This window comes from Carettochelys insculpta, chromosome 3, assembly GCF_033958435.1.
Source record: "Carettochelys insculpta isolate YL-2023 chromosome 3, ASM3395843v1, whole genome shotgun sequence".
In the NCBI taxonomy this organism is placed as follows: Eukaryota; Metazoa; Chordata; order Testudines; family Carettochelyidae; genus Carettochelys; species Carettochelys insculpta.
Window position 1 is genome coordinate 127,588,918 of NC_134139.1, and position 27,871 is coordinate 127,616,788.

General features: G+C 40.0%; 1 protein-coding gene across 1 annotated transcript; it reads right to left on the minus strand.

Moving 5' to 3' along the window:
• On the minus strand, nucleotides 1-27,464 carry PRDM1 (PR/SET domain 1). Its single transcript, XM_074988833.1, has 6 exons — nucleotides 27,267-27,464; nucleotides 19,724-19,843; nucleotides 14,100-14,349; nucleotides 3,356-4,461; nucleotides 2,323-2,451; nucleotides 1-2,083 (listed from the first exon to the last, which is right to left on the minus strand). Exons 1-6 carry the CDS (start codon nucleotides 27,447-27,449, stop codon nucleotides 1,508-1,510), a joined length of 2,364 nt encoding a protein of 787 aa, XP_074844934.1. The 5' UTR covers nucleotides 27,450-27,464; the 3' UTR covers nucleotides 1-1,507.
• Nucleotides 27,465-27,871: the final 407 nt, after the last annotated feature.

Sequence of the window (27,871 nt, forward strand, 5' to 3'; positions counted from 1 at the left end):
TTCAAGCTTAGATGAAAAATAGGGTTTATTAAATGGTTTGGCTCACAACTTAAGTGGTATAAATATATATCTATATACATATATGGTATAGTGGCATAAATATCTATAAATATACATGTATTCTTTGCTACACCTCCAATGCCAACATGATATCTTTGGGCTTAGCAAAACAAGAAGATAAAAATGTGCATTTTACCTTTTCTGTTAACATTTGGTTTCTTCTCTAAAGTAGCAAAGCATTAGATAAAACAGCATTGTCTGCACCACTGGACACACGCAATGAGGTAATTGTTGTTCAACAACTTTGCCAATGCCCTTTTCATCTTTAAATTTAAATTAACCACAAAATGTACAAACACAAATATTAAGGAAAACGCTGAATCGTACAGGAAGAAAAAAAGTGTGCTAGGAAAGGACTTCATTATCCCCCTCTGCCTAAGGTAAATGTGTGTGTGGGGGGGTGAATAAAAATGAAAATTACAAAAAAAACAAACAAACAAAAAAAAAAAAAACAACCAAAACTTATTTCGCAAGGTATCTGACCATCTTTTGATCCCCAGAAAAATCTGGAAATAAAATCTCAGCCAAAATTGTCTTGTAGGCAACACATTTGGGATATCTATTTGACTTTTAACCTGCTTTTGCAAAAAAAGTTTAATAGACTTTTTTAAAAACAGCCATTTTCACATTTTCATTGATGCACTGCTTTGGGTTACAAAGTCACAGAATGTAACATGTGGCTACTATTGTCTTCTAAAAGCCGGTCTGGTGTATTATTTATGTGAGGCTGTGTATTTATTATTTCACATCTGTGTGGTATAAGAATATCTACAAGCCACAGATAGGCAGGTATAATATTCTTTTCTGTTTACTGTTAGTCACGGTTTTTTTAGGGGATGGGAGCAGGGGTGATTTTGCACATCTACCTGTGCCATGAAAGTACACAGCACTTTTCAAACCAATTAATCTACTATTCAATATGCCAAATATCCACCATTGGGAATACAAAAACCTCATTTTCAAAAACACAGGTACATAGACACATTTACTGAAGTAATGTTCCCCCCGCAACTCCTGGCAATCTTAGGTTTTTAAACAGATGTGCAGAGAAAAAACAATTATTTGCAAAGAATGGCCATAAGACAAAAATATAAAGATTTATATTCAAAATTACAATGAATTTTCTGGTCATTGTAAACGTTTGCTAATTATTGCTTTTAGAATGGTAAATTGCATAATAAATTACGAAGTATTGTCATTGAAAAAGCAATTATGGATTGATTGTCTTTCAGTAAAGCAGGGAGGCAATACATAGTCCTTGCTTCTTTTCATGCCCTGAGAATACAGTAACTTTGGAATTCCTTCTTTCAACTGGAGGATGAGGGAAACTACTGTAAGCCAAGATTGCTTTGCAGCATAGAAACTATGTACAAGCAATTGCTACAGGCACCCTGACTCACCAAGTCATAAATAAAAATCACTTCTTTGGGGAAGGAAAAAAAAAGTCTTAAGGGTCCATTGGTTCAACTGTTTCTTGTTTGACCTTTATGGGCAACAGAGGTAGTGGATGACCATGAGGCAACTTCATAATTGACATGTCTGAAGATTCATAAAGATTACATCCTGAGGAGATAAGCCCATTTCCCATGTTCCTCTGCAAAGATACTTTAAGACTAGCCCCTTCCATCTCTCTTCTGAGCACTGTCAGTATTTCTTTTTCAACAACAGATGCCATATCAATATTGTCCTCCACGTCTTCCAACCTGTCAGCACTGTCACTGATGTCGAACTTCTCAATCTCTTCATTGATACGATTCACGTCCTCCATTGAGAGGCCAGAGGCAGGGGCTACAGGGCAGTTGCCTTTAAGATGGACTTTGAGGCTGCAGAGGTGAATGTAGCTCTTGTGGCAATGGATGCACTTGTGTGGCCGTTCCCTGGTATGGAGACGCTTGTGTAGCTTCAAGTGCACAAACTGGGTGAATTTAGCAGGGCACAGCTTACACTGATAAGGCTTTTCTCCAGAGTGGAGTCGCAGGTGTGTCTTAAGATTGCTAGTGCTGCTGAATCGCTTATGGCAGACCTAATTTTGGAGGCAACAGAAAAAAGGAAAATGAGTTGGTGGGGGAGGGTTTGCATCTGATTGCCAATAAATAAGAAAGCCTGGCAGGCTGAAAAAGCTGCTTGCCACCTTTGGACAAACAGCCCCAAATGAATGTATTAATCTTATTGAGTAGCATTTGGCCTGCAGCTTGTCTGGCAGACGCTGTAGCAGGCCAAAAGTGAAGCAGATGATCTCACTCTGCCTGGAATACTACATACCTGACACTCATGAGGCTTTTCTCCTGTGTGTACCAGATAGTGCTTCTGGAGGTGAGCCAGCTGAGTGAACCCTTTATTGCAAGTCTGACATTTGAATGGTCTCTCTCCACTATGTACTCTGAGGTGGACCTAATGAGAAACAAAATATTTACTGTGATTTCCAATAACTACTAAGATAGTACTTTAAAAACAAAATGCATCAAAGATTTGCAAAGTTACTGGAGGCATCCCACAGGTGGAACACACTGTATGGAAATCATCAAGTTACTTTTTTTTTTTAGGCCAAACAATCCTGTAGCACCTTAAAGACTAACAATTTTATTCAGTGATGAGCTTTCATTGGCAAGGTCCACCAAGATCCACTTCATCAGATAAAGTGGCGACGTGGTCTTACCCATGAAAGCTCATCACCTAATAAATAAAATTGTTAGCCTTTAAGGTGCTATAGGTTTTTTTTTTTGTTTTTTTTTTTGTGAAGCTACAGACTTAACGCAGCTTAGACTTTTTAGGCCACTTCAACATTTAAAGAATAAACTTTTTTTTTTTTAACTTAAAACCATTAAATTTACTACCATGATGATATAGTATGAAACCTAGTTGAACTGGTTCTCTCTTAAAAGAAGGGAAGTGTGGCTCGGTAAGAGCTTGTCTCCACTATAAGGTGTATTGATGTTGAAGGGATTGCTCCACTGGCAGTCGATTTAGCAAGTCTGGTAAAGACCCGCTAAATCGACCACCAATCACTCTCCTGTCAACTCCCGTACTCCAGCAGAACAAGACAAGTAAGGGAAGTTGACAGGGGAGCTTTTTCTTGTCAACCCCTGAAGTGTGGGCCCCACACTAAATAGATCTAAACTATGTTGATTTGAGTTATGCTATTCACATAACACAAATTAATTAGCTTAGATTGACCTGTCCTTGTAGCAGACCTGCCCTGAGTTACAAGAAAAAAAATTAGCATTCTAATTGTGTTGGAAATTTAATAAAAGCGGGAACATTTTCCTTATAAATAGGCAGTTGCCTTAATGTCTACCTTCAGATTGGAGAGCTGGCCAAAGGTCTTGGAGCAAACATTGCATTCATACTTGATCTTCCCGTTCTGCTTCTTCAGTGGATATGGAAGGGTTTTGTAACCGGTCACATTCCTCTTACTTTTAATGAGATTCATGGCTTCTTCACTTGTGGCAGCCAACACTGCTGAGGTAGGTTTCGGTTGCATGATGTGTTCTGAAGTGGCTGCTGTGCCAGCCGTGGGGGACCCACTGGTGGGGCTACATTGTTTGTCTTTCATGCTGGCAGCAGCACCTGTGATGGAAAAGGCACTGTTAGGTGCTGGTATGAGAAAGTCTCTTGGATGATCAGGTTGTAGCAATCGACGGCCTCCTTCATGGGGCAAAGAACTTGGAAGAGCAGCTGGGCTCAGCACATGATGGGGAAGGTTTCCTCCACTGAGTAGGTTGCTATAGAGAGGATACATCCTTGGCAACAGATTGTAATTGTTGATGCCACTGATATTGTTCAAAGCGCTCAGGTTATTACAGCTCATACTGTATGGAGGTAACAGGAATTTTGAATAGTGGGAATTATAAGAGGATAAAAAAGCTGGGGAGAGATGGCTAGAGGGTGCATATCCAGGATAAGACCCCAAGCCCTCTGAGCCATAAGGTCCATTCAAGTATGGGTAAGATTCTCTCTGTTCTTGAGAAGTAGGTGCCAGAGGTGAAACCGTAACCCCTGGACTGCTGTGTGGACTTGAGCTTTTTAAGCTTTGGTCTGGGCTGCTTCTTCCTGAAGGACTTGGTGTGGTAGAAGATTGGATGGGTGAGTGAGTAATGTAGCTTGGTCTTTCCAGCCCATAAAGTAGGGAAGCTTTTAAATAATCTTCTGGAATGTGAGGTCGGATCGGATAGACAACACGAGGAAAGAAAGACCTTTCAGGACTACAGTTTTTTCTCAAGTCATCCAACTGTTTTTCTGGAATAACTGGTGAAATGTTAATCTGGAATAAGTCCTTTCCTTTTGAATGGTTTGGTTCAGTTTTCAAGATTTCTTTCACACTGTGTTCTCTCTTTGGGATACTTTTCTGATAAAGTTCATTTTTATCAGTGCTTTGCTCTTTTGGATTAATGTGGCTTTGTGCTAAAAACAAAAAAACAAACAATGAATATTTAACAAGTCAATATGAAATAACATTAATTTTGAAGTACAGGATGAACATCTCTAGTCCTGACCAGTGCTGAAGAAGAGAATTTGCCGGACCATGGGAGGTCAACATTGTCTAGCACATTACCATTACTTCCATGGCTTACTGGGCTCCTAGAAGACATTTAGGGATAAATTACAGTTAAATTACAGTACAGTACATTGACAGCCAGGACTGGTGGCTGTAAACAAATGTTATGGGACCACAAGAAATTTGGCTGTACCCATGATAAGTGATAGACTAACTAAAATAATGCCAAATTATGGATGTTGTCAGATGAGTGAGTTCGAGATTGGAGAAGTTCAACTTGTACAATCTAAATCTACAAGCTTCCCCAGCGGGTCAGGGGAATAGGTGACTCTTAAGTATTGTATTTTAACTCATCCAAAAATTTTAGCTTCTGTGCAAAGAATGAAGACTTTGGGATGCACTCAATTAACAAAAAGCAGACCAGATATAAATGGCTAATATAAGGGATCTCTGCAAGTATACATAGAGCTAGAGCTGTCTGATGATGATTTGTTGAGAGTGGCAGATGTCTATTCAAACTCATTTGTAATTCCAACCCTCCCTGCATGAGGTTGAGTGGCTCCACTGCAAATTTCCTACATACAATAGATTTCTAATAACTGGGATAACAAGCATTTGTTAATAATATAGATTTAACAGAAAGCCTTTGGAGCTTGAGAGCTCAGAAACGTTTCTCCTTGGAATAGCAAAGTATGACAAATCAACCTTTGCCAAACCACAACAGGCACTTCACCAGCCAGTTCAATTACTAACAGTACAAAAAATATGGGACTGGCTAGGATGAAAGCCTCCTTCAAAAAGAAGGTATTCTATATCAGTAAACAGATCATTAGTCATTCAATATACTGCCTAGTAACATCTACAACAAAGCTGGCTATTTACTGCACATTTTCTCGGGCATTCAGTGTGTGCAAAACTCCTTTACATCCAGCTGTACTTTATAAAGACTGAACCAAAGTAGAGCAAAGCAAAGCGAGATTCATGACTCCAGCTTAAGTCAATTCTTCTGCCTCCAGAAATCCACATTTTAAGACAGAATACTTGCTTGTGTTCCTTTAAATCTGTTCAGAAAGGCCACTTTAGGATATTTACTATCAGAAGCTAGTCTTCTCCAGATATTGGTGATACAAAACTGCCACAAAAAGATACCTTTTAGCAGCTATGTGCTTTTGCTAATCACTTAACATTAATAGTTCTTTAACTGCACAGCAATTGCTTGTAAGAGGTTTTATTACAAGACAAACCACAAGAGAACCTTCATACAATCACGATTAAGGCTAGCAGGTACCATGGCAATGGGAATACAGTAAGCCCCCAAGATACACACAACTGAGTTGCACGTGTCTCGGGTTAACACAACTGATGCCCCGATAGGAATGGGGAAAACGCTCCTGCCAGGGACAGCAGCTGAGACTCACTCGGCTGCCGTCCTTGACGGAGGCAGGAAAAACACTGCCACCTAGTTCATGGCTCCCCGCCGCTCAAGGGTAACTCCACAAGTTACCTGAAAATTAAACTTATGTCAGGTTGCCAAGAACGCAACCGGTTAAGTCGGGGTATACTGTAATAATGATAATATAGTCACAAGTGTTTGTATCTATGTATTTGCATTTCCAGGGGTAAAAGTGCCATCAATTGACACTGGAAGGAGTGCTATTTGATAGTATTTCAGCATTTCTACTTATTGATTTTTTTTTCTTCACTTTGCTTATTTTTGGTGGATCAGCTAAAACCAGTAGGCAATATATTAAGAGCCAGTAAGCATTGCACCTTTTGTCACAGGTTTCCTGTCTAAACACTGAGCTTCATTCAGTGAATCTATACTTTGTATTATTACACTATATGGTAAAAATGATCCTTTATTTAAAAAAAAAAAACAACTGCCATTAAAACAGGACCTTAAAAAGTATTATTCCACTGAGAACAATTACCTCTCAAAGCTGACTCTTCACCAAGAAGCAAGAGATTTGCATAAGGCATTTCTGGGGGTTTCAATGACAATTCCAAAAACCAGATAAGCAAAAGATCTGTTAGTCTATATGGTGCCACAGGACTTCTTGCTGTTTTTGAAGAAGACACAGACTAACTCGGCTACCTCTCTGATATTCATATCTTAAAATTATTGAAAGTTTAGGGTTGTCCACGTGCTTAAGCATCAAATGCTTTAAACTGGAGTACTGTCTAGAAAACAAAGTAAGCACATTACAATGAGCCAGCTTCCAAACTGCCTTTCTAGATTCCAGTTTAATTGTTTGAGCTCTCGTAACTTCCTTCCTTTGTAACTAATAATAAGTTAAGAACTCTCAATGCGTTGCTCTTAAAAAGTGTCGGGTAAGGGCCCTGTCACTGTGAGAGAGGTAGATGATCTTCCATAAAATCTCCCTCCCACCCCAAAATGAAAGCCTCATCTATTATGTGAGAACTTTTAACAGACCCAGTCACTTTCCATAACAGCAAGAATTTCTCTTTTTTTGCCTCCTGCTTTGGCTAACATTTCTTTGAGGTGCTTCAGGCAACTAAGAACCTGGCTTACCCCTATAAAATATCAGTCGTCCTATAAAAATGAGGGGGGAAAACAGGCAGCTTTTTTTTTTTTTTTTTAAAAACTACAAAATCTTTTCTATTTGAAATTTTGTCTGTCTTTGTGACCTAGTAATCAATTATATAGGCTCCCACCCCAGATGTTTAAGTCTTAGTATTAATAGATTAGTTTTCTTGGCTCAAGAGCTCCCCGGTGGAGTTTTAGTAGAATGTTATCTCTGTCTTATTATCAGTTGCTCCTTGCTGAGCCAGCAGCACAGAGCAAACATTCAGAGTGACACTAGCAGACAAGATACTGATCAGGGGTTATTGAAAGCTGGTAAAGGAGAAGGGCTTGTGAATCCACCAGACAAAAAAAAATAAATATCAGCTTATCAGGCCCATATCGGTAAGGCCTGTCAAACAGGAAGTTCAAATTGCCACTTCTGTTTTTTAAAGAAAAAAGGTAGAGGAAGAAGGAGAGATAGCTCCGCTGGAAAAATGACATTGGAACCCAGACTGTCGCAGCTGAAGCACTGAATCTTCCCATGTGATGAGATTAAACAATTAAGTTGTGTAAGGTATGTTTGTTAGGTATAGGAGTGAGCACAAGAAAGACTATTCAGGGAATGCAATTTTCTTTGCACACTAGTCCAACATTGCCACTTGACAGACTGAACTTAATTGCTGTTTCCCTTCAGGGATCTCAATACTACTTTCCCTCCTACTAATTTCAGAGTATAGTCAGGAGCCTGAACTATTTAGGGAGCATTATTAAGCATAATTATGCCAGATCACTTTAATTTGCATGTTATCTGTCTCAAATGCTTATTTGACTTTTCTCCTAATCTCACCTGCATATATGCTAATCTCACCTGACACATCACTATAGTGGGAGGTATCTGACAGTTGAACTACATAAATAAGTACATCAATATTCTGTAAAACAAACAATGTGAGGAACTACATAAGAACAGCCATACCGGGTTGGACTGATGCTCAGTCTATACCAGTATTCTGTCTTCTGACAGTGATCAATGCCCGGTGCTTCGGGGGAATGAACAGAATATGTAATCATCAAATGATCCATCTCCTGATGCCCATCCCCAGTTTCTGGCAAACTAAGCCTAGGGACACTTCAGAGCATGTTTTTGCATCCCTGCCCATCCTAGCTAATAACTTCATGGAGGCTAAATCCATCAATGGCTATTTAGTTCTTTTTTTGAACCCTCAGAGTTTTGGCTTTCACAACATCCATTGGACAAGTTCTACAGGTTGACTGCATTGTATGAAGAAATACTTCCTTTTGTTTGTTTTACACTTGCTACCTATTAATTTCATTTGGTGACACCTAGTTCTTTTGTGATGACAAGGAATAAATAGCACTTCCTTATTTACTTGCTATAAACCACTCATGATTTTATAGACCTCTGTCATAGCCCCTCTTTAAGTCCTCTCTTTTCCAACCTAAAAAGTCTGTTTTATTACTCTCTCCATATGTAGAAGCTGTTCCATACCCTTAATAGTTTTTGTTGCTCTTTTCTGAACCTTTTCCGTTTTTTTGGGGTTTTTTTTGAGATGCGGAGACTATATCTGCATGAAGTACTCAAGTGCCTTTTGGAGAGAGATCTTGGAGTTACGGTTAAGCATTCTTGAAATAACCCTCAAAAGAAAAAACAACAAAATTCTGGCAGGTCATTAGGAAAGGACATAGCTAACAAGACAGAAAATATATGCCCAAAATGGGTGTTGTGACACATTAGTGGGTCAGAATGTTATTACACGGGAGATCCTAAGCTGACAGCCTCCATCCCCAAGCTCTGTTTGGCCTCCAGGATTTATAAGACTGTTAAATATATAAAGCAGTACTTTTAAAATCTGTAAGGGAGCTTTTCACTGAGAGGTTTACTGTGTGAACGAGGTCACAAGTGCAAAAGTTTGAAACCACTCAGTTAAAAAATAGGAAAAATAAAAGTAGGAGTAAATGGTCAGCCATTGTTGAAGAGCCTTGACAAAAGCTTTCTGAAAATCTAAGTACGCTATATCCATGGGATCACCCTTGTCCGCATTTTGCCCCCCACCAAGAATACTTGTAGATTTCAGCAAGATTGCCCTTTACAAAAGCCAAGTTGATGCTTAGCCAACAAATTGTGTTCATCTGTGGATCTAACAATTCTGTTCTTTACTACAGTTTCAACCAAATTTCCTGATACTGATGTGAGACTTACTCACCTGTAATTAGCAATCATCATCTTTGGAGTTTTTTTTTTTTTTTTAAATTGGCATTGTGTTAGCTATCCTCCTGTGATCTGAAGCTGATTTAAATGATAGGTTACATGCCACAGTGAGTAGTTGTACAGCTTCACATTTGAGAGTTTCTTCAGAACACCATCTGACCTGGTGACTTCTTACTGATCAACTTATTGGTTTGTTCCTCTAATGACACCTCAGTGTGGGACTGTTCCTTAGATTTGTCACCTAAAAAGGATAGTTCGGGTTTGAAAATGACCCTCACCTCCTCAGTTATGAGGACCAATGCAAAGAATTCATTCAGCTTCTCTACAGTGGTTTGATCATCCTTAAGTGCTCCTTTACGCATCTCAGTTGTTCAATGGCCTCACTGGTTTAGCAGGCTTCCTGCTAGTTGCTCCATGAAGCAGTCATCTGACAGGTCAAGAAAATTCATCTCTGCATCCTGTGCTGAGGGGACATGTACTCATTCAATAATGGGGATAGTTGGAATCCACCATTATTACTGAGTTTCTTTTTTAAATAGCATACCCCTAGAGAAAGATTCCTAAGTCACAAAGGGCAAGATGGATTGAAACCTGGGTTGATGCGGACTGGAGGTTTGTAACTTTTATTCTTGAAAGCACCCATAAATTAAGTTATTCCTCACCACAGGGGGGTGTTTTCCTTTAAGTATTGGTGATAACGCCTATTGTACACACACTATCACACATCTCTCCAGATTCTCTGATCTGAGACAAAATAGTTGACAAATGGGAACTACAGGAGCGTATCATTAAGTTACTGATCTGACAAAAAAGATGCTCCTTTCACAAGTGCCTGAGCTAGCTCCTACTGAAGTCAGAGGAACACTCCAACCTTACTTCAGTGGCTACTGGAGCTGGCTTTAGTACAGTTAAGAGGTGGGCAAAACTCTTGTTCGTCAAAAAAATGAATACAATGTTTAAAGAAAGGATGTGACTGAAGCCCCTCATCACCATCCAGTCTGAATGCTTCAGGGCCTATTTTCACATCTAGCTGGATAGCTGTCAGGTTCCCCCACCCCTCATTTATACCTCCACTAGCTGTAGCTTCAGATTTAATAAAAACAAAAGATCTGTTTTTTCTAAAAGCTTGAAAAACCGTTGTAGGCGGGTGGAGTCATTTCAAGAGTAAAAACTTACTGAACGCTTCGAGTGGTGAAGTTTAATTATGCCGATTCACATTTTCGATCTAAATTAAGAACCTCCTTTGCTAGTTGAAAGAGAACCTAGAAGTTCTGAATTAGGGAAAACAAAGAACATTTCCACTCAAACTGAGAATGAAGACCAACATTTACAAGTATATAATTTGATCATCTGTTTTCTAAATGGGTCCAAGACTGTGGGACTTGCTTTTTTAAAAAAAAATGTTTTGCATAGGGAAGGGCTTTGAAAGAAGACTTAATTGTCAACCTTTTAAAGGGGCAATACAAAGTCAAATTTGGCCCAAAATTTAGGTTTTGTAAAAAATCAAGCTCTTATAAAACCTAAAACCAATGAAAACCTTTCCATTACCTTTTTAAGATTCCATTTTTTACACTATTTCCTGCCAATCCAAACACTGTAGTATTGTGCTACAGGTTAAACCTCTCTAGTCCAACACTCTCTGGTCTGACAACATCAGTGGTTGTCAGTGACGGGTGTTCACTTATCAGGGTCTGGCCAAGTTTTCTGAAGTCCCATAGAGTTTGTTTAGAGCCACCAGTCCTGGCTCTCAGTGTTCTGTGCTGTTATTTAGCCCTAATTTACCCTTAAAATGTCTTCTAAGTAAGCAGTAGAAGTGTTGGTAATGCTGCTAGACAATCTTGACTTCTTGTGATCCAGCAAATTTCTCTCATTTCACACCGATTAGTTCCTGAGGGTGCCAGACTAGAGATGTTCATTAAAACCAGAAAGTGAAAATGACCATAAACAAAAGGGAAAATAACTAGCTTATTTTAACAGTTTTAAGCAAAGAGATGTACGATCTGTAAGAGAAGTAGGATTAAGAATGTAAAGGTGATTTAGAGACTTAAAAAAATTGTTCAAAAGTTGACATGGATAGCACAGGTATAGATTTCTTTTTAATCCAGCCAGTGTCCCTTTAAACACTTCTTTCTCTGTTAGAAAGGTTTTTGTTTGGTCTGCAAATTATATCGCCAAACCTTTCATACAAGTTTATCAAAACAGAGTGTCACCATCCTGTGTTCGTCTGATGGGACAAACTTGTTAGGACAGCAGGCTGTTGCATCACCTTATGATGCAATGAAGGACACTGTATCACAGTCACATCCTGATTTAATGCAATTCTATTTTGGGAGAAGTTTAGAAAAATAAACAAAAAACAGCCTCCCCAAAACAGCACACTATTCTAAAACTGAGATGTTTCACAGAACATGAGGGACTGCTATCAAATCTCCTTGATCCATGCCAACCCTATCATGATTTAATATATTAGGGACTGTGAAGTTTCATTTGGAATCATTATTTAGTAAGTACAACAGGTTCGATGAGATAGAGGAAATTATCTTCTCGGTCCACAGAAAGTAGAAATCATGTGTCACCACACCTAAAACATGTTTTGCACAACAAGTAATAAAGGCACTATTTGATGGTGATATTCTTTGTTGTTGTTACTCAAATCTCGATTCAAACCAATGGCAATAGATTAAAAAAAGAAGACTTAAATATTTAAGTGGAAAGATTATATGTCCTCCTCCCTTGGACAAATCAGGGTCCTGCTCTTTCAAACACCTTGTGTCTCCTTTGCAAATAAGTCTCCATGGCCAAACATGGCAGAGGGAAGGCTGGAGGTATTACAGGAGGGAGGAAAGGAATGAGGAAGAGCATTGGAAAGATTTGAATCATCAGAGCAGGCCAGAGCCAATAGTGGAAAGAAGCCAATTATAACAAACTAAAGGTCTTGTGCTCTTTATCCTGTGTTGTTCAACTGTAGATGTGTAAGACAAAGAAAATCTATAAATATAACAAAAAGTGATAAGAGCTTATAAGGAATGTCAACAAATCAGAACTGGAAGAGACCTCTTAGTCCCTATGGCCATCCACACCCCCATACAGGACCGTCCTCTGTAGTCTATTGTGGGGTACACAGAACTGTTTGAAAACAGCATGTTTCCTTCCACATCCCATGCCTTCCAAGCCAGGTATGAAATCTACTTTTACAGAATAGACGTGTCTGACTGTTGTCACAGGGATAGGCTCACATAGTTCAGCATAACAGGAGACCAAATTGCATGCTGAATAATGAAATGATATTCGAGATAAGGTTACTGTCAGCAAATCAATGTTGGAGTAACTTCATTTTCTTAGTACCTAAAAAAAAGCATTTCCACTCTGTTAAAAGAGGAAACATGCTTTGTAATCACTAAGGGTTTAGGATACAACTAACGAAAGTACAAAGTAGGAGAAATTTCTATTGGAGATTTCTGGCCAGTCTGTGCTGTGCCCAAAGATGGGAACTGCATTTTTTATCTTGAGCTAGCATGATATTAATACTGACATTTACTAACCTGTTCTCTGTCACCAGATAACAGTGAATCCCATTTCATATAAAATAAATGCATTACACTTTTTGTTTCAAACTCCTACAAAATTGTATTATATAGATTTCTAGAAAACTACATCTACTGAGGGCCTGATTAAAGCCATTTGGAGTCTTTCTGCTGATTTCATTTATACTGCTAGGGTGTCCATCCAGAGTTATTAGATCTAGGGGTAGGTAAAAGACTAAAGTTGGAGACAGTCAGAAACCATGGCAGAACACACAGCTAATAAAAAGTGAATGCGTCTTCACACCATTAGCAATTTTGACACACACTGTGAAAATATAAGTGTACAGGAAAAATTTTTTTGAAAAAAAAAAATCTTTGAAGCATTAGGTATTTAGCAACTATACTAAAACCAAATAGAGAGAGGACTTAGTTAGTTTTATTAACAACAGATATGAGGTCTGACATAAAGAACAGAACAAACTATCAGTTCCACAGAGTAGCTGACAGTCTTCGCTGGGCCCTAGACAAGCTGTGCGACTCTGTCCCCACCCCTTCCCCTGCCCTGGAATGGGAGGAGTTTCAAGGCAGAAGGGGCAGGGGTGGCGGCTGTCTTCCCCCAGCCAGCCCTTCAGTGCTGCCCAGCCTGCACCAGCCAGGATTCAGGCAACAATTTAAAGGGCCCAAGATTCCAACCTCTGCCATTGCTGCTATAGTGTTGGCAGTGTCTAGAAGCCCCAGGCCCTTCTAACTTGACAGGCCTCAGGGCTCCGGCCCCTTTGCCCTCCTCTGTGGATGCCCTGGTCTGACATACAGTTTGAAAGACATTCACATGGCCTGGGTCCAGCTCCTTGCACAGTAAAGACAATCCATTTGGAACCTAAACATATGTCCCTTTGTGCACCTTTGCAAAGCAGACTTTTTTTTTTTTTTTTTAAACAGACCCTTGGAACATGCAATCTCCAAAGTCTCATCATGCAGGAGATGTCAATGATTATTAAGGGAAGAGAGGGGAGAAGAATTGCCTGTGTAGGATTTCATCAGATAATTCTCAGATTATAAACCCATCACTTTAAATTTTTAATAATCTGTTTGCATTTAAACAACACAGTTTTTTTTTTTTTTTTTAAATACCTTCTTTCTATTCTGGACCACATGCAGTGACACAACAGATGATTCAGCTATATAATTATAAACCATGTTATTAGATCATTTAGGCAGAAGAGATGTTACTAGCATTCTTTGTTTATACTGTAATCCACTTACTTAGATTCATCATCAGATCTCTGGAGGAAGGATAGTGCAGTCTCTCTGCAAAGTCCCGACAATACCACACAAGTAGTTCTTGGTTTGCAGGGATGGGCTTGATAGTGTAGAAATAGATGTTCATTCCATTCTGACAAGCCGCCAAATTCTGTTCCTGAACGGAATGGGCTGGGTTCACATAGCGCATCCAATTGCTCTTGTCCTCGTTAAATCCGTCAATGAAGTGGTGAAGCTCACCACTGGAATAGATCTAGAGGAGAGCAAAATATTATGAAAACGTATAGTGTGTATGCACACAGAGAGTACGTACTGTAAATAAGGTTTAAAAAACCCCACATTGACCCAGACACCAAGCAAGTAAAGAGAGAAATGGATCTCCCTTTCCAGGTAAGGCACTCAGTATTAGAAGGAGAAAAGATCACTCTAGATGTGCTCTCCCAGTTACCTTTTCCGTTTACGTTAAGTCAACATATTGCTCTATTAATATGCACACATGAAAGCCCACAGAACATGAAGAGTTCTCTGAAGTAAGTCTACCTTAGAGTTCTTTTTCTTCTGCTATGACCCAACAAGTACGTGCTACTGTTGACTTCAGGTTTGAGTGTGTGCCTGCATTAATGCTTTGAGTCACCTGTGTATAAGATTGACTAGCTAAACTACGTCAAACAGTCTCTTGCTCGGCGTTTTCTATGGCCTCTGTACTTGCAGTTTCCTACCACCTCCGCCCAAAGGTTTAAACTATGCAAACATCCTCCCTCCATACCCTGCCTCCCCATCCCCAACAGACCTTAAGTAACATTTGCTCACACTTGGAATGTAGCCCTTTTCTGGAAAAGCTGGGTGGAGCATAGGTGAACTTCAGCTGCTGTAACTGAAGACCTGGCAAGAGGCCAGCATTTGACAGTGTATGAAAGTCACTTTTCCTCTCAATAGACATGTTTAGGCATGTACTTTAAAAAAAAAAAAAAAAAAAAAAAATCGCATCTAAAACTGCTTGGCACCATGTGAAGGGGATAAAAAAAAACCCAATGCAGTAAAGTCAGTCATTTGCCAAAAGGTATAAGAATGTGAAAATTATTGAAAATCTAATGAACTTAAACGTATCCTTAGAATTAAGACATGTTTTTGTGGAAAGAATTGTTTCAGGAGCTACTTGATGTAAGCCATTTGAAAACGCCCAAGTTTCACAATAAGTTATTGGGTAAAAGTCTTAAGACTGTAAACAATTTGAATTTTAGATTGGAATCTCCTTGAGGCAGGAACTGTCTCTTTCTAAAGAACTGACCTAATATATTTTATCTCGTCGGTGAAATGTATCTCTCCATCTCTACACTCATACTTTCTTTTTCATTTGAACAGTAGCTACAATAGTTATCTGAGGGCAAAAAAAAAAAAGAGGAAAAAAAAGACAGCCTAGCCCTTTAACAAAGGCAGTAAACACCAGAATCACTTTCTTTTAAGAGTAACTTCCTGTAAATTGAGAAGGGGGAAATACATGTGGCTTCATCAAAGAAGCTAGTGAGAGATTTTGCGGTGTGTTTGTTATGAGAAAATGGAACAGAGCCGGGTGAATTCTGCTATCAAGAGGAGTTTTCAAGTTTCTTTGTTTACTCCGATTTGCAAACTTCCAGGAACTTGGGGTTCCATTGCTGTGCACTTCTACTAGAGACGGAAGCTGCTTTCTAAAGCTACAAATGATGGGCTTCCAGTCACCTTTCTGTAGATTGTACAATTTACTGTACTTCTTTTTAAAAAAGCGTATCAGTGTTGTGAGGTCATACGTACACCCCCACAAAACCTTATTCTGCCATCTCACCAGATTTCCATGTATTATCAGGAAGATTAAAAATGTGCTGACTCATAGTACAGTTACAAGAAATGATGTCACCCTGAGGTTTGCAAAGCCCTCACATCCCCCTTCTCCTATCTCGGTGTGTAATTTGCATGGAACATTTATGTTCGCACAGAGCAGATGTTCCTGCTCCTGCCAGCAAAATCAGGATGGCTTTTATAACATTTGAGAAGTTATCTCCCACAGCTTCCTTTGCATATGTAAGACTTTTCAGTCCCCGAGGAAGGAATTCATTTGAGTTACGGCAGTGCATCTGTACCGAATCAAGGCATTATAAAAATAAATTTAATGACCCTTAGAAGGTTCCTATTTTATTTCCAAGAAATTCTACATTAAAACAATGTAACACTGCAAAAAATGAGGTAATCTTTCTTACAGCAATATGTCTAAAATCCTGGAAGACAGTTGAACTTTCTAAATATTTGCTGAATTAATCCTCATGGGTATCATTATGCAAGTTGTTATTCCTTTCTCCTGGAATTGGCCAGAAGCCCCACAACATTTAGACTCCACTGAGCTCCTCAAAACATCAAGTCAGCTGCTACGTAAACTTATAGGCACCTAAATTTCCCATGTGCCTGACTTACTGGTCGCAAAGTCTCATGGCATCTAAGTTCTTGAGGTAGGGCATGTGCAAAATTGCTTAAAGCCTAATGCTGCTGAGCGGCCTGGCATTTTATCTCATGCCTAAGTCAAAACCCAGGCACTTCCCTGCTTACAGGACCAGATCTGATAGGGATTTTCAGACCATGCTGACTGGATTGGGTCTTGCATAAAAAGACAGATAGTAGGGACCAGATGGGGAATTTTTGTGGCTGGCTAGTCTGATGGTATCCTAGAATGCCCCATAGCTTCGTGACTAGGATACCTATGTGGGATGTAGGAGACCTGTCTTCAAATCCCTATGCTGCCCCATTTGAATGAAAACTTGAGTCCAGGTCTCTCATACCCTAGGTAAGTACCCTGATTACCAAATACTTGGCTCTTCTAGGGTAAGGAATGCTCAGTTTCTCTTCTCTTGGAGCAGTTCCATTTTGTATAAAATAATTAACTATTCAGTTTAGAAGTGCAAATTTGCTCCAGAGGCTGGTGGTTATGAGAACTCATCTGGGTGTCTAAATTCATGCCCCTGCTCCCGTGACTATTTTATTTATACAAAGTGGAACAGTTTCAACAGGAGAGACTGGGAAAGCCCCTCCTCAGAGTATTTAATTCTCTGGCACCAGGGCACTCACCTGGGAAATAGACAACCCAAGTTCAAATCCCCACTTCAAACCAGACACAACAGGTGTCTGTAAAGAGGTCTCCCATGGCCCAAGTCGGTGCTCTAACCACTGGACTACTGGCTATAAAGAGATAAGGTGGGCGCCCAACTACAGAAAAAGCCCAAGAGCAAACAGGTACTTAAAATACCTTTGAGGAGCAGGGCTTAGGTGACATCCCTCTCCTCAGCACTTCCTATTGACTAATTTAGGCAAATCCATACTGGCTGCTTGGCATCTCTGAAACTCTTGTTCTGGCACCTAACTCTTCCCAGGCATTGCACACGGAGCCTGGCCACCTCACTCAGGGTTAAGGATACCACTGGTTGGCATGGCATCCATGGGGGTGGGAAGTAGAGGGTGTGTGTGTGTGTGTGTGTGTGTGTGTGTGTACACTACAGCACCCACAGGTGTTGGGCATCCCGCAACATGCCCCTGTTGCCCAGGTTCCCAGCTGCTAGCCCTGTGACCCTGCTATCCCAGGTCCTGCTCAGCTGCTGGCCCCAGGTATAAAGGGCTTGGCTAACTGCTCTAGTATGTGGCCTCTGGCTCCATACCAGGCCCTCTCTCGAGGGTCCTGCCCAGCCACTGGGGCTGGGGTCCTCACTGCTAGCCCAACATGTAGAATCCCCGCTGCCAGCTCCTGCTCCAGATGGCAGTGAAGGGCACAGACCCAGGTATGGGGGGGTGCAGTTCAGTACCCCCACTCTAAAAATTGTTCCTGTGCCACTGAAGGTAAGTGATGCAACACACTCAGCGTTGCCACACTAATGTCCCTTCCCAGGTCCAGACACTGGTAATTAAATACAAAATCTTGCTCACACACAAGCGTAAAAACCTCATGCACCTCATGTGAACATTCACGGTAACTATTACCCAGGAGCCAATGAGTAAAACAGCGTGGGAGAAAACATAAGAAAACCCAAATGAAGTAATTACTTAACCTAATTTTTCCCAAGAAGCCTCAAGAGGAGCTATTGAAAAGATCATTACAGCTCTGTCTATACTAAGGGTAACATGCAGGGAACATATGCTGCATACGTGCCCCCCAGCACAGGAATAAACAGCAATGTGGCTGACGAGGCACTGCTCAGGTGAGTCATGACACACCAGAGCATTAGGGTATGTACTGTACATGGCTCTCTACATGCCCAAGTCATGCTTCCTAGGACTGTGCTACCAGAGCCTTTGTCCCCTGCCTTTGCCCAGCGACAGCCTTTCACTGCTGTGTGTAGTGAGAGCACCACAGCATGGAGGCAGCCCACTTTCACCGGACACTTGTGCCTACACATACCCTATCCACCATCGCCAGCGTTAACAAGGGCTAAAAGTAAAGTGACCGTTATATGTACCTAGTGTAGCAGTAGTCTTGCTATGTGCAAAATGCATGCAAGTGCCTGGGCAACTGGAGCTGATCCGAGATGGTGTGATTCGGCTCCCAGTGGCAAAGTTCGGACAGAGTACACAAACTCTCCTCCCACGCATCAGGCACGCATCGAGTCCTGTGACACAGCTGCTTAGCGAGCTGGGGGGCACTAAGGTCAGTTCCGCGGAAGGGGCTGGAGCAGAGTGGCCGACGTATTCAGAACTGGTGAAGGATTTGTGGAGGAAGTTGTGGGAATTACTTTACTGAGGGTTCCTGATTAACAGAAGAAGGAAGGAATGTTCAAAACGCTGATCTAGGGCTGAATGAAGGGGAGGATGGAAGATAAATGGGGGTGGGGGGAAGGGAAGGAGACTATCCTTACTTCCCCAAGGTGTCTAATTTACCAACACAGAGTGCTCCGACAGCACACACAGACCCCTGCTCTACACCAAATTGCACTACCTCACGAGTAGTAAACATCACACTAACATTTCTGTCTGCCTGAAGTGGGGTGCATGGAGGCACTGGGGGAGCCAGTTTGGCAACATTTTCTCAACTGGCCCCAGAAATGGTTGTTAATTTAAAATACATGAACTGCAGAGCTAAGCACAGTTTTACAGGGGTTGAATTTGAAAAGTGCTTCAAAAGTTACTCAGATTTTAATAATTCCCGAGTAAAAGATTATGCTCTATCTCCAGTGCTTTCACTCTCTCTCAAGCATGCATCAGCTGGAAAATCAGGGATTCATGACATTCTTAGTCTTCAAAAATGACTTGGTACTATTTCCTTGTGTAGAAAGGCAGATCAACCTACCCTGGCAGCAAGCAGTATTTCTTTACACGACCAAGCACTGATGTGTTGCAGAAGCCAGACCCAAGTGCCTGAGCAATTGGAGCTGATCTGAGACTGTGTGATTAGGCTCCCTCACTCTCCACCCACACTGTCCCCATTTCCAAGAGAGCCAGACATTTACTCAGCTTAGTTCACCACTGTTCACTCCAAATTCTGTTCATATATGGCCAGTGAAGAAGTTGCCCCCAGCACTCACACAGGTCTGAAACAGGAAGTGACCCAGCTTTTCAGCTGTACTCATTTAGTGATCTGATTACGGCATCAACATGGAACTGTTTTTTTTCCTGCTTACCCGCCAAAAGTATTTTCTGTTCGCATTCTTGGGAACTGTATCGCTGGTATAGATCTCTCCTACCAGGGGTCCAAACCGCGTTCCTTTTGGGATGTACTCTTTACTTACAACTCCAGTCACCTGCAAGGAGAAGAGCACAGGGTCAGCCCATCTTCAAAAGAAAACAAAAAAGTTACTCCTGTTCTCACTAAAAATCCTTTGATGAGGGAGGTCAGCACAGCAGAAATAAGCAAATAGCCACACTGACAGCGGAGATGAAAAAGTCTGACAATTTATAGTAGCTTGCTGAAAAAAATCTGGAGGTCAGTCATGAATAAAGCTTCAGGTGCATAAATGAAAAACTCCCTTATGGAAATTTGATTGTATTTGTGAGCAGATATAGCAAACATCGTTGAAAGCAGCTGTTTTTCTTAAACAAGAGATCTCACTCTCATGTTTCTGAGTGAACAAAAAAAGATCAGCAAGTTAACAAATTCTAACCTATTGATACTACTGCCACTTGCTGCCCCTTACAGAAGATTTAGTTTTCCTTATCAAACGTGAATGTCAAAATTCTAGCCTCAGAAACCAATAATATTCTGTAATAAGCACTTGAACGGGCTGAAGCCACCTTTCTCAAGTAGTTTTCTAGCAAAATCACTCCAGTGCAGTCTTTATTTCTAGATAAAAATGAAACCCTTTTGTTGCTCAGGTGCCTTGCCAAATGTCTGAAAAGAGTGCATCCAAAACCTACAACTCTTCACTTATCATACAGTGAAAAGCAACAAGCAATATGAACTGCCTTTGGGAAAGTGTACTCACAGATTACGGTCTTTAAAAGAGACAGAGGTTCCTGTAATATGGGTTACGTGGGTCTGGTCAAGGAAGTGTAGGGTTTTGGTGAAAATGCTCTGCCGTACCAAATTTAAGATACATACACTTGCTTTTCAGCTTCCTCCTTGACAGTAATTACACTAAAAAAGTCACTGACCACAAATCAGGAAGCAATTCATCATTATTCAGAAGAACGTGCCTTTGAGTAACCCTTTACAACACTGCTGAGTTATTAGTTTTGTCCTTCACTGTTTTTCACCAGTCCTTTGAATTTTTGTGTCTTTTAACAGTATGTTATAAACAGAATAATTTTGTTAACCAAAAACCTGGACTTTGCAAGACCACTTATGAAGCGGGGACAGAAAATAAACAAGGAAGCTGGTTACTAAAGTCTCATAGTAAAGCCAGTTAAGCATTCCTCTCATACACCTTGAGTAGTAATTCTCATTATGCCAGCTGAACTCGTAAAACTATAGAAGTACAGCAGAGCCTTGCTGATTTGAACTAATAATGGGGAAGCCCATTTTGGATTCCTGAATTCTGCAAATGCACAAGTAAACAAATACAAGTAACCAAATAAATTAAGGGTTAGCGCAATTATGTACTTTATTCATGAGTAAGTACATAGATTTACCTGAAGCACTTCACAGTGCTCTACCAAATATTCTGCATTGTACATGCTATAAGTGACTATGCCTTGTAGCATAAGACCCAACCACAGTTTCTGCTGAAAACCAGGGCTATGCTTGTGTGTCTGTGTGTGGGAGAGGGGGTTACTGGCTTGCATATTAGTGCAATGAGAATTAACAAAGTTCTATTGTACATTGACTGTGGCTAAATATTCCACAGACCATTCATTTCACTGGAAATGCAGACAAATATCTAGTTTAGCAAAGTTTTATGTGAAATGGAAAACAGAAATCAAGAAATACTGAGAAATCAAGCACATAGTCCATTGGGAAGTGGATTAGTGTCAATGTGGAAGCTGGAAGTACTGTCATGCAAACTTCTTGCATGTGTTGTTGCACATTAGCACACACAGCCATTGACTTGTGCATCTGACTTGGAGAAAGAGAGATAAAAAGGGACTTCCAGAAATTTTCCTACACCTACCACAAGTTGCAACATGTTCAGTGGCCCAGTTTTATTTTTATCCTGCTTGTGCATTTCTCATAGAGAGCTGAAAAAGGCAGATGTTCTTTCTCATCTTCCCCATCTACCTTCATTTACATCCATCTGCCCTTTCAAGAAAAGTTCAAAGCTAGTGTATAAAGCATCCTAGCAGTTTAACTGTAATATACACTTCAGCGCTTTCACAGTTTTAAAATGTCTTGGTCTTAATTAAAACATCTAATAAAATTCTCAGAATGTCTAGCAATCACTAGTGCTTGATAGTCAACTTGAAACGTTCACTGTATTGGCTTCTCTGACACAGCAGATACTTTTTTGATCTATACTATATACAGTGTTTGATTCTTCCCCAGTATATAAAACATTAATATGGTTTATCATCTGATAATTAATGGCTGATATTTTAGAAGTGTGTGTGCATGCATGCGTGTCAGAACACACATTCCTATTTTTTTAAACTATCAGACTAAACGTGCTCATCTACTTTTTGATTCCTATAGTTTCTGACCAGAGCATATAGTTATAGCCCTGCAAATCCACGGATATTTATGTCTCTTTTTCATAGATATGGAAGCAGATGTGATTATAAATTTTGGATCTAGAACCATGCAGATTTGCAGGCATCCACTTTATATTCATGGATATCTGCATCTGTGGATATGAACGCAGATATCCACAGCTCATTTTTGCGGATGCGGATACCAAATTTGTATTCGTGTGCCAGGCTTTATGTATAGTGTAAATTACGTCTCTAAAGGCTCAACTATTATGACCACGTAGCAGTTAACTCAGAATCATAAGCCAGCAGAGGAACAGTGATAACACTGAGACATCTCTGGGTTCTAGATCTCATGCCAGACAGCAGACTGGTCCTTTGCCATAATCCACATCAAAGAAACTCTTACCAAGCTACAGTGTTCTGGGATTTAGTTACTGGACTTTGTTGTTTGTTGGTAATCAAAGTTGCCAAGTACTGTAAACAAATCTGAATAAAGGCTACAGATCAAAAGGAGAAAGGAAGTTGGGCCTTAGTTGCCAAAAGCAGATGCACAGCAAACATTTCAAACTTCTGTCCACAAGGTGTCCTTCAGTACATTCATTATGCTCTTTCTGAAGCTAGCACATTGTGTGGATGTACATCAGTCTGATGAACTCTCCTCTCACAAATAAGCTACTCCTAAAAATACTAAGGATTTTTTTTTCTAAATCTTTTGATCTAGAATTTAGGCCTTTGTAGAAGAACAAAATTCTGCTTTCAAAATAAGTTTTGTGGTACATTTTTCCCTCATTTAAAGTTATAGCCACTTCAAAACTCCTAATACTGCCATAAAAACTCTTCTTATGAACTCCATTATCAGAAAAACAGTATTTTTACAAAAAAAAACAAACAAAAAAAAAAACAGTTTCTTGTGTTAGAGCCATGATTTGAAAAAAATTGTTTGTGATGTATAAAAGCCATAGTCCTTCAGTACTGAAGTAAGGTAAGATACTTTCTCCCCACTCAAGGTGTGAAAAGATGAACACAGTGCTAGTACACTAAAATAACCACGTGCCAGCATTTAAAAGAAGAGACAGCTGCCTCTTTACAAACAACAAGCTATGGCATCTGCAATGGTCCTGTCCAGTTTCATCGGCAAGGAAAGCACTGCGTGTATTTTGGTTGGTGCTTTATACGTAAATGTCAAAGAACTGCTTTTCATACTCTGCTTGAACTCACATTTGTTCAAAAATCCATTTAAATGACACTAACAGCAATGAAGGGTCCTGTGGCACCTTACAGACTAACAGAAAAGTTTTGAGCATGAGCTTTCGTGAGCACAGACTCACTTCATCAGATGCTGGTCTTGGAGATTTCCAAGACCAGCATCTGATGAAGTGAGTCTGTGCTCACGAAAGCTCATGCTCAGAACTTTTCTGCTAGTCTATAAAGTGCCACAGGACCCTTTGTTGCTGTTACAGATCCAGACTAACACGGCTACCCCTCTGATACTTAAATGACAGTGTTCACCTAACCCAGGAAGGAAACACCATTGGAACTGACCAGGGTCCTAATGAATTACTGCTGGGGCAGGCTGCTGTATGCCTTCTATAAACACATCAGCGAGAAGCTGAAAAGCTTCAACACTTTCATGCTTCATCTACCCCCACAGAAGCCTTTCCACTAGCTACTTTATGGGCACCACCGACCTCCCTGCCATTTCAGCATATCCATCTTTGTCAGTGGACTGGGTCACAAAGCACATCCTGACAAGTCATGGCTCTCAGACAAAAAACAGCGTTCCTTAGAGTCTCATTTTGATATTTAAAAAAAAAAAAAAAAATGGAGGAGCCTTTACAGTCCTTTATTCAGGGTGCTGGCAGGAAGTTAATCAATAAACATGTTAGTTGTGAGAAACAGGGATGCTCGTAACTAAAAGTTAATAAACTGTATGGTTTCCTCACCCTGGGCTCATTTTACAACAGCATATTTTTGGCATAATTGTAAATGTAAATCTGGAATGGTGGTTCAATCAGCATTACTGCTTCAAAACACCCAGTCAGTCAATTGAATAAAAATGTTTGTAAGGAAACTGCAGCCAAACCAAGACCTCCAGCTTGCAATTTCCTTTAAAGGGGTGAAGTGAGAAAAAATGCTCTCTCGCTATCCTCCTGAGTTATTGAATAAAGAAATAAAAAACAGCTTAAGTGAATGAGTTGTAAAACGGCAAGTGCATAAGGTTGGTGAGGTTATATATATTTAAAGCAGTTTATAATAGACTTGGTCAAAACAACTTGGAAGCCTGTACTAATCTCTTTGAAGAGTAGCCTCATTTAGAAAAGTACTGCATTAGGGGTCCTATGCCACAGGTAATGGATTCTGTGAATGCCTCATAATTTATCCTTTTCCAGATTCAGTAAAAACAAAAGGATGAATTGTGTGTTGGCTTCCCCAAATATTTAATTGACATTTTACACTAGGAAGAGCTGCAGAGTGTGGGGTTAGGACGGCTGAGGCAGAAAGGAATTTCCTGAAGAACTGTTTTTAAATTGTCATCTTAAAAAGATTAGCCACATGTAATATCACTTTGTTCTTCATACATCTGTCCTTTAAGTGGACAGAACAGTTGCCATATTAAAATATGCAGCCCTATTCTTGTAAATCTAACAATTCCAAATATGAACAGCAGAAGCAACTCATTTGAAAGAAAATTCTCCTGTCTCTTTCACAGTGGAAAAAAGTGTCCTCAAAAAAACGGACAAGGTTCAAAAATAAACAAAAGTATGATGTGTCATGGAATTTCTTGTCATTTCAATAAAAGTCTCTAAGGAGGAATTTCTGAACTAACAGAGCTACACGATGCATGAGAAGAAAAAAAAAATAACCCACAAAACACAAAAAAAACAAAAACAAACCAAAATGCCATCCACGTTCACATATACAACACTGGCAACAAATTAAAGATTTAATCATGAGAGCTTTGGTATGTCAAACTCTATTTTGTCAATAAATTGCCTCAATAGTCACATCTTCTCTTGAAATAAAGAGGCAACCATTTCCCAAAATTAACAGTGGAGGGAGTTTAGTCACAAAAGCCATAGAGCCAAATCCACATGCACACAGAGTCCAATTCTTACTTCCCCACCCCCGTTTGTAAATCAGGAATAATGGTTCAGAGTCATTAGATGTGGCTGGCACCCAGGGAAAGATCAGAATCAAGCTCCCTTTATTGCTCCTTCTCGCTCCCCCTATTAGGGTTTGAGCCTTAAAACACATGCATGGGGTTATTAAAATTGAGGGCAGAAAAGCAAAACAAACCCTTAAAAATCAGATGGGAAAAGAAATATCTAGAGCTAAATGTATAAAAGGGACTGTGATGAAAGTGACCAATGTGATTTTCAACTATTTCACTATGCTGACAAATGTTCACAAGCCTATAAATGAAATACTAGAGCTTTAATAGAGAGGGATAATCAGATTGCCTCTTTCACTCACAGCTGCAGAATAAAGTGAGCGGAATCAGAAGTTCCTTTTTTTTCTTATTCTGTGTGTGTGCTTAGCACAAGCCAAGTGGAATGGGGAACTTTGATAAACAAAAAAAGGATGTTTTGTATTCAGAATCCCTCTAGTAAATGATCCCAGTTGGCCATATTTTATAAGAAAGAATTTGAAAAGCTTTTTGACAACTTTAAAAAAACCTGAAATTTATAATGATCCCAAAGTGATAAAATGAGCTGTAGTATAAGGAAATTACACTTGACTCTGACATGTTGGGTGTTCCCTAACATGTCACAGGGAATTACAAAATTTCTCAGAGCTCTTGTGTTGCGGCACCCATACTAGATTGAGGCAGGAGAGCAAAGAATTTGAGCGGTCAAACACAGAAGCAAGTGGTCTTGCTGCATATTCATGTCAGCAACCCGGAGTGAATATGCAAAGGTGCTCCTCACCGAGTTGTAGCTTCATCTCCCAAAAGACAAAACTATTTAACTTAAAAAAAACACAAGAAACTTTTTGTTTTTTGCTTTTTTTGTTTTTTAAAACTTCCTCTCCTCTTGGATTTTGAAAGGAAAACCTTTCTCCCTTCCACCTGATGTTTGTCCTTAACCTGCTTCTAAATGACAATGCATTCTAGTCAGAACCGTAGGGCGGAATTCTGTTGCATCCATTTATTTCACTCAAAGATCTGGCCCTACTTCTGTACAGAGGTTTAAACCAGCACACGCATTTGCAGGTTACTTGTTTTGAGAGGACACTTTAGTTAGACCAGAATGAATTTACACCCCTTTTCATGTCTCTGGTCAGTATAATTTCCCATAGTAGCAACACACGTATTATAGGCTCCACCACAAGTCACAGGACAAGGAGAAATTAAGGGTTGTCCCTAGGATTATCATCTTGCTGAACATTACACCTTAGCTATAATAGCTAGTGTATCTGGAGTAAACACATGACGAATTGCTCATACGGGCTCATTTTTTCCCAAGTCCTTCTGAAACAAACAAACAAACAACTGTATCCACTCCAAAAATAAGGATACTTGTGTGTCTAGCCACAAGTAAAGGTACTGCCCCAGATAAACAATAGTTTAAAGCATATGGATACAGGACAGTGTTAAGTTGCAAGTTTTCCTATCACTTCACTAATAGCTGGGCCAATGTTTTGAGAATTTAGAAAGTTGCAAAGAAAGCAAGTGTCTTAAAAGAATAAAGGAATTTTATAACAGAAGTGAAAAATGATTAAACACATTTTCAGGAATTCTATTTTTTCCCCCTTTTCAAAGCTATTATACAACTGAGGCAGTTTACTCTCTAGGCCAGAGACGATGAATAGAATGACCAATAGCAGTCTAGAAACTGGTACACAGGATGACCCCCACACTTTAAACACAAATATACAGTTGCTGGAAGATTTAACTGTTTGCTAATTGGAACAGAGCCAATTATAAGGATGCGTGACTTACCCATGGAAGAGTTAAGTGATTATTTGTTTACAGTCCTTGAAAGAATTATATAGATTTGTCTAAAATCTTCTGCCAGAAAGTGTAATGAGCTGGTCACTTTCCAAAGTACTGTGATTTGGCTGTCTGGCTCTAACCTTCCCCAGCAGATGGCTGCTTACCTCTTTGCAGTTTGATGCATATTTAAAAGTCAAGTTCCTTGGCAAGGATGCCTCTGCCTGAGTTGTCGTGCTTCCATCAGCACTGGAATCCCAGGGGTGATCGTTGACAATATATGTGCACTTCTCCTCAAAATCAGCCTCTGTCCACAGAGTCATGTCAGCGTCCTCCATGTCCATTTTCATTGCCCAACCTGGCACTCTTGTCAGTGTTTGGAAACTCACAAATTCCGAGCTACACTGTGGGCCAGCCTGGAAAAGAAAGGGGGGGAAAAAAAAACCCTTTAATCCTCATTGTCCTTCAGTTTCTGTGGTTTCCTTTGAGACAGTGTGACTAATACAGTTGTCTGTGGCACTTTAAAAGCATATGTAGCATAGTTGGTATAGTTGAGCAATAGCCAAAAAACAAATCAGTATAAAACTAAGTTGCCTTTACTGAAGCAATGTCTTAAAATGCCCACCTTAGTAATGAAGTAAATAAGGAACCAAAAGAATAGGGGAAAATCCCTAAGATTGGCATCTGCATTACCTTTCTCAGATCCTTTTCTTAACACCTCACAGCAGAAATTTTGTCAGGTCAATACTGTTCCCAAGAAAATTTGGGGTCA

Bases quoted from the DNA above. Each gene is read 5' to 3' on its own strand.
- PRDM1 (XM_074988833.1), bottom strand. From the start codon at position 27,449: ATGAAAATGGACATGGAGGACGCTGACATGACTCTGTGGACAGAGGCT. The intron at 14,350-19,723 runs GTAAGCAGGAAA...GCTCTCCTCTAG, and splicing joins ACAGAAAATACTTTTGGCGG to ATCTATTCCAGTGGTGAGCT. The intron at 2,452-3,355 runs GTAGACATTAAG...GTTTCTCATTAG, and splicing joins GCCAGCTCTCCAATCTGAAG to GTCCACCTCAGAGTACATAG.